The sequence below is a fragment of the Protopterus annectens genome, chromosome 15.part0 (assembly GCF_019279795.1).
Source record: "Protopterus annectens isolate FY-2018-M chromosome 15.part0, PAN1.0, whole genome shotgun sequence".
NCBI classification, from domain to species: Eukaryota; Metazoa; Chordata; order Ceratodontiformes; family Protopteridae; genus Protopterus; species Protopterus annectens.
Genome location: NC_056749.1, coordinates 408755000 through 408763004, shown reverse-complemented (window position 1 = coordinate 408763004; position 8005 = coordinate 408755000). Strand labels below are relative to the sequence as shown.

The 8005-nt window shown below is 33.8% G+C and overlaps 1 protein-coding gene across 1 annotated transcript; it reads right to left on the bottom strand.

Moving 5' to 3' along the window:
- Positions 1-531: 531 nt before the first annotated feature.
- On the bottom strand, positions 532-5403 carry LOC122789713 (syntaxin-1A-like). Its single transcript, XM_044057145.1, has one exon. It carries the CDS (start codon positions 5379-5381, stop codon positions 4488-4490), a length of 894 nt encoding a protein of 297 aa, XP_043913080.1. The 5' UTR covers positions 5382-5403; the 3' UTR covers positions 532-4487.
- Positions 5404-8005: the final 2602 nt, after the last annotated feature.

The following is an 8005-nucleotide window of genomic DNA, read 5'->3' as shown; positions in this document are numbered from 1 at the left end:
CAATTCTTGCAACTGTAAAGAAAAAGTAAGGATATTTAGACAATTAATTGGCGACAGTTAACAAAACTCAGTCCTTAAAGGTAGAAACACAGGCTTTTTTGTAAGTTGACTAAATTCAAAAATTTTTTTCAGGTAGTACAGCTGCTAGGAATTATTTTATTGAAAGATATAGAAAGGATTAAGAGAGATCAGACATAGGTTATAATTCAGTAAAATAGTTAAAATTAGGTCATCACTTTATATTCATCAACATGAAAAGGTTTTGTGCGTTGTCTTTGCTAGTGAACATATCATTGTACAGCTTGAGTTCTGAATGAAATAATCTGGTAACCATTTGATTTTAATCCATTATATATAGAGAAAAAACATATTATATGTTATATAAATTATGATTCACTGAACACATTTAAAAATAAATGAGAAAGGACAACCACGTATAAATTATACTCTTTTATTACAACTAAAAAAAGATTTTAGATATCATACTCTTCAACAGTTTGTAAAAAAATATTTACCTTATTGCAATCATAATATACATGTGTGTGCACATTTATATATTGTACACGAAAACAGATCACATAACATTCACATTTAACTGAACCATACATTGCAGGCTGTAGTTTATACTGTTTTGAAAAATACTGCTTATGCCATTACCTGTGATTCATAATTTAAATTACTATGGTACACATTTAAACATCAAAATCAAGTGCAAATGTATAAAACATTGTAGTGAAATAAATAAATAAGCTTTTGTACAACATTATACACTCATTTAAATGTAAGACCCTTTCTCCAGCATGACTAGAAATGAATATATTGAGAAAAGTGGTTGTACTGTCCCTAATCTTGATGAGAGCATGTAGTGTACAAAATGTGGTGTTACTGCATTTAATGTTGACAACACAATCTGATTTGTTGTAACAAAAAATGACTTCTCAGCAGTTACGTATTAGTGACACAGTTATTTTAAGTAAATACCAAAGCATTATGTAGCAGGCAATTTTCTCTTTATTTTGTGATTGAATAGATGATAAAGAACAGGAATGGGTTATGAAATGTTACATCAACACCATAGGGATGGCCTGGGTTGGCATATAAATGCATTAGGCACTACAAACAATACTTTGTCCATTATTTTTTGTAACTGATTACTGGCACTTCACTTAAGCAATAAAGTACTTTCACTTTCTAAGAGAGGTGATTGTGGTGACCAGTGGAAGAAATTTGGGTAGTATACAGACTGAAGACCATAATGCATAAGTTTGCTCTAGTTTTCTAATTAGTATGGCAAATTATTTAGTTCTTATATGGATAAAGAATGCCAAAAAATGTACAAATGGATGCATGTGCACAAACACACACACACACACACACAAACTTGATTCCCATTCATTTTTGGTCAGTATTAGTAAACAAAGAGGGCATGCTTGAATCAGAATGTGATGGTTAGCAACATTTTAGTATCACAGAAGTGGAGCCTTGTTCACATTACACTGGACTTTTGAAGCTGACCACAAATGCATAGTGACATGTAAGTTCCTTAAAAAGGTACCAGGTAAATTATACAGCTGAAGTCTGAAACTGGTCTCACAAGAATCGGAAATACTGATTGCATTTTCCAAAAGTTCAGTAGAGATGTAACTTAGGAACTTACAAGAAAAAATAGTAATGCACGTGTTCTGAGTGCATAAAACCTAAACTGTTTGCAACTAAAGTGATATAATTTTGTATGTTTTTCCTTTATATAAATGTAAGATTGCCTTTGTCATATGTGGAAATTTAATACAGATGTTTGAAAAAAAAGAATACAGCCCAAGAACATCCTCTGCTTATTCAGATATTTGAGAAAGTGCAACCTTTTTGATATGTAGAGATTCCCATACAGAATTTGTAAAAATATAAGTAGCCAGTAGGGTTACCTGCAGTATTCTCTTTTATTTAACATATTGTACTTTAAAGGTGATTAACAATCATGCTGTTTTTTCCTATATATTAAGGAATGAAAGATCACCTAAATAACTTGACAGAAATGATAAAAAGAGTGTCACAAATCATTCCTACTAAGTAATACAGAGGCAGTGTGTTTTTTGTCTTTCCTTATGATTAAAAGGAAAAACGGTCACTCAAAATAAACATTTACTCTGCATATATAAATAGTTATGTAGCGTTATCATAAATAACCCTCCATTAGACATCTCAAGCAGACTATGTGTTCCTATCCAAATAATAATGTCATTTAAAGCTTTCATCCTAACAATATAAGATAATACTGTACCTCATCTGGATGTTTTTATAATGTTTGGGTAACACTGTTAAAAGAACATCCTGAATTCTTCACTGACACATTAAAATCCCAGAAGAGTGTACTACAGTACCTCACAAGCTAGCTATATGAACATGTAATTTATAGAAGGTAATCGTCATTGACCTATGGAGTTCATCTGATATCAGGATGACCTCAGGGTTAAACCTAACCTAGCAGAAATGGAAAAATAAAACAATGTTTTTTTTTTCATGCAGTATTTTACGGTTTTAACTATAGTTTCTATTGTATTAGTTCTATTCATAGCTCTCAGTGGTCCCTGATTTTTCAGGGTCCCTAATTTTGCATCTATTTTTACCCTGTCCCTTATAGAATGTTTGAATTTCTGGTAGATCACTAAGGATTACAGTCACTAATGCCAGGCATTAGTGCCTTCTACCTATCATTCTTCAGGAAATGCATTTTGATGCAAAATCTGGCATTCTTTTATTTTTTTTAAGTGAATTACAGTAATATTTAAAAATTGTCCCTCATTGTTTTTGGTTTTGTCCATGATTCTTGAAAGAAGTTGAGAGCTATGCTTCTAGCTAAAGCATGAAAAGATGATATTCTGCTTACATCACTGCTTCTGGAAATATGGCAGTAAGAGAAGTCATGTCAGAATAAAATAACACCTGCAGTTAACACATTTGGTTTCAGTGGTTAGTTTGCATGTCAGGCAACTTGCAGGAAAAGTTAACTTCAGCTGCCTATAGTGACAGAGAAAGGTTTGGCAGTGATATATGAGAAAACTAGTGAAAATGGCGTACTTTGTAATAAAATGATACTTGGAACTGTGTCGCCTCAGGTATGGTAACATATATATTTGCTCTACTTCTGATCATAGACGAGTTTTGATTTTTTTTATATTCAGCCACGTTACTACACAGCCTTATTCTGAAATGATGCTTTTGTATACCTATCTATGCCTTCCATTTACAGTGTCCAGTATGGATGCTGAGACATAGCATTTTCAGTCCATTGCAATTTCTCTAACCAAGTAGCAGTCGTTAACAATTTGTGTAAGTTTCTCAGGTCATACAGTGCATATCCAAATATGTATATATGATTCTATCAAGGTATGAACATACAACCTTTAGTTTTCAAACCTATGCATAAACTGGCAGACTATTTTGCCTCTTTCATGACTGTTTATCCCTAAATAATAAGACAATAGCACACCTTAATATATATTTTTACAAGTTTTAATTGCACCTTGAGTAAGATGTTTGACTACAGCAAACACTTTTGGTGAAGTAACTATGTTTTCATGTTTTAAATGGTTGCCAAATTCAAAGAAAATAAACTGAAAAAATGCTTAGCTAATGGATAATACAAGTAAGCAAAGCTAAAGTAAATGTGAAATTTCTCTTTCCTTCTCTTAAGCTTATATCCAACTATGAAGTGCTTAACGCCAGTATGGGAAAGACATTAATCAATTCTTGTGCTTGCTGGAGGAAATAAACTTTTTCTTAAGTAGAACCTGCAGTGTATCAGTATGAAGGTAACTATAGACTACGTGGGTCAAGCAGTCCTTATCTAACATTAGAATTCATGTTTTAAGTTTCTGTAACTGGTTCATTTAAACTAAATCTAAGTAACTGCTAATCATATGAAATATGTTGTGAAACAATATTCGTAATCAAAAGGATAATAAATAAATTAACAAATAATGTACACAGTTCTGGAACTGGTATTCTGTTTAAAGGAAGACAATAAATTATAATGGAAGACAGTCTGTATGTATCTTACCTACAAAATTCAAAACATAATAAAACTAAACTACAATAATTTAATCATTAAATCAAAATCCAGATATGAGTTATAAAGTATTTACCTAACACATAAGATGTCACAGAATATAGCCAAGTCATGTTATGGCAAGGCATTTGATAAATCACAGCCTTGAATGCTTTAATATTATGCAGCAGTCCATATAAAGTTTTGTATTTAAAATGTACCTGAAAATGAATCAGCTGAGTTCTGTTGAATTAATTCACTGTCTCAGGCAAACACCAATCAATACAAAAGTAGGATTTTATGTTCCATGCTGAATAACAACAAAAAAAAAGAATAAAAAAATCCCTTCCAATGGTATTGCAGGTTTTGTTTTATCTTTTTTAATGCTGTGCTTACTGAAAGTAGTTGCTCAGTTAGGTCATGTTGCCTCTCAGGTGTACATTTAAGGCAATGTTTTTGTAACACAAGACAAACACGTGCAACAGACACACACACCTAATACTGCAGAAATGGCTGACATGAGACGAGATTTCTTCTGATATGTCAAAGCTTTTTTAAGAGGTTCATTTGCCTGAGAGGTATAGTTATTTGCTTTCAGAACATTATACTCTATGCAGTTAAGCACATCTTGCTGGTCATTCACTATTGTTCCAAAATCTTGGAACAGGACATGAAGTTCAGTAATCTGGGACTCCAGTTCTAACAACTGTCTCTGTCTTTCTTCTACAGCTGCTAAATTTTTCTTGGCTTCACTGATCTGAAGATCATGACCAACAAGTTGTAAAGCTATCGATTTGTCCACAAAAACATTTATATCTTCCTGTGAAAGATGTAATCCTGCCAGCTCTGCCTGTCTCATAATCTGTGTCTTCAGTTTGTGAGTATACTCAGTCTCCTTAACATAGTGCTGATAGATAACATCTTGATACTGCTTTTTTAGAGCTATGTGTTGACATTGTCGAATGCGACTGTTGGCAGATGCACTTTTATTTCGATCGTATAATGTCTGCTCCAGTGTGTTCAGCTGAGAGTGAATCAGTTGTGCATTGTCCAGGAAAGACTTTTTTGTCTGGCTCAAATTCTTCTTTTCAGTACATATACTTTCTTGTGTAGTGCAGGAAAGTACCTGCTGCTGTTTTTTGTCAATTTCTTCTGACTGTTGTATTAGTTCTTTTATTCCCAAATAAAACTTAGAGATGTCCTTCAGACAGTGGTCCACATCTCTAAGCTCATTTTGTCTGTAACTGGCATTATCATAAGCCAAGTAAAGCTGTCTAGTATGAAAGCTGCTCCTCTGCTTTGCAACATCTCTCAGCTCCTGTAGTCTGTCCTTCATTTTTACATTTATCTGCAGGAAGTGCTTGAATCTCAGAAGTAAAAAAATGGAACAAAAATCAGTGCAATGTCTTATATGTCAAACAAATGTGTCATTGTGATTAGTTTTATGCAACAACCTATGTCAACAAAATATTAACATAACTGACCCCACCCACTCTAAAAATTGTTCTGACTCATATGCCTTATTAGCTGTGTCAGACACAGTAAACACTGCTCTCTTGACAGGATTGTAGGTCAGACGTAAGCAGTTCATAGTTAAAACATAGTAAGTGGGGATACTGCTTTGTTTAGCAGGAGGAACATACATTTTAAATAGCCAAAGTTTATAAAGTAAATGTATGTTTTATCCTCTAGTTACAGGGCTTAGCACAGATTAATATGGAGAAGCAGGCTGATGTGACTACTTCCCACCCTCAGATGATAACAAAGGCAGGAGGGGCAGGGCACAGAGACAAAAAAACATTTCAAACTGTGTGCTGCAAGCATCCATTTCTAAAAACATGGGCCAACCTTTCCTCATACTTAAATTTATACAGGTTAAGAGAACACTTTAGAATAATAAAGCACACACAGCAAAGGAGATGCAAGAGAACTGCTAAAATATAAAGTTTAGGCATATATTTAAATTTAAAACAAATTCAGTTGCATTTGAAAGAATGAGTAATTTACCTTGTCAGTATACTTTTCTTTATTTAATTAACGTATGTTATTTATTTTTACTTATAAATAATTATGTTATATAGGTGGGCAGAACTGTCAGACTATACAGATTTATACTAAAGAAGGCATAGTGAAGTCATAATGAACTTTACCCTATTAAGTTACACACAAGTAGGGAAAAGAAGCTATTTATCAACACACTAATTAATTTAAAAAAACATATTGGCTTCAGTAACAATATATGTCAGCTATAATTCATTCCAAGTTTTCCTTATATGAGCAATAAAGCATGAGGCATATGTTATGCATGATAGAAATTTTATCTCATGAACAGGTTGTGGGCTAAGTGATTTACTTCCCCTAGGCATGTCATAAAATCTATACTGCTCACAATTCAGAGTGCCTTGTTAAACTTATAAAACTGTTATCTGAACCTTTATGTATGATAATGCTTAATCTGTGGTGGAACACTGATTAATATTTCTCCTTCAAAGCTCCAGTGAGGGACTAGAATTCAATCCTGACTTGTGGTAGCTGTTTGGAGCTGCACGTTCTCCACATTTCTATGTTTTCATATTTCAGCTTCCAGGTACTCTATTCTTTCCCCAGTGCTTAAAAGCATGCTACTTTAAAAAATTGCCTGTTTCCCAGTAACTTTGTCGAATGGCACTTTGGCCGACATCTGTTTAATCAACACAGTTTGGACAAGTAAACAGATGATTGACAGGCGTGTAAGATCAGCAATCTCCAGGGAGGGGAATATACCTTTTTTTCCCCTGGGATTGTGTGGTCTTGGAGTTAAAATATATAACTGGGGAGGTGCAGGGGGGGTTTGCCCTCCCCACAAAAAACAATGCTTTCTTTGTGCTTTCTTGCTTTTAGTTTTCCATGTGCTGAGATTAATTCTTGGTGCATGCATAGCAGAGTGTCAACATTAATAATGTTGATCAATTTGTTTTGACATTATGAATGTCAACAGAAAAGGTATTCAATCAATTTAAGTAATTCCATATATATAAATATATATATATAGTCTCCTTCACAAATTTCATCTATAACATCCTAGATAGTACCCTATATACATCAGTCCTGTTACTGGATCTCTCAAAAGCATTCGACACAATCTCCCACATCAAACTTATCCAGCAACTCCACTCACTAGGATGCTCTGATGCCACCCTAACTTGGTTCACTAGTTACTTGGAAAACAGACAGCAGTCTGTAAAATGGCAGAATAACCTCTGTAGCTTTCTCCCAAATAACATAGGAGTGCCCCAGGGGTCAATCTTAGGACCTCTACTATTCAACATTTTTATAAATGACCTACATAAATTCACTCTGACTGTACTACCATGCAATATGCAGACGATTCAGCCATAATCTCTACCTCCAATAACTTCTCTGACTTTCAAAAGTTAATACAAAAGGCCTTTACATCCATAGAACTCTGGCTAAACCAATTACAGCTATTACTTAACCCTATTTAATCTGAAATACTAATCTTTGCATTTAAACCTGTTCCCACAAACTTTACTATATTCTCCATAAACAAAACCCAAATAAAGTTAGTAAATCAGGCCAGATTGCTAGGAATTACTATTGACAGCAAACTTAGCTTTGACTTGCATATTAATATTGCAATAAAAAAGACTTGCTTCAAATTAGGCAAACTTTACAGAAACAAACAATACTTTGACAAATCCATCCGAATAAAACTTTCAAAAAGTCTTCTCCTTCCAACCTTACTATATAGGTCTCCGATCTTCACCAATATCCACAACTCTTTGCAACACAGACTGCAGCCTTGTTATTGTAAGACTGCAAAATTTGCATCAGCCCAACCAAATCGCACCCACCATTGGCAGACCACTGGAGAACTAAAATTGCTACAATTTTCAAACTATCTGCATTACACACAACTTACCTTTTCCCATAAACTCATTTATAAACCCGAGTGTTGCC

Coding starts and splice junctions, on each gene's coding strand:
- LOC122789713 (XM_044057145.1), bottom strand. CDS start 5,381: ATGAAGGACAGACTACAGGAGCTGAGAGATGTTGCAAAGCAGAGGAGC.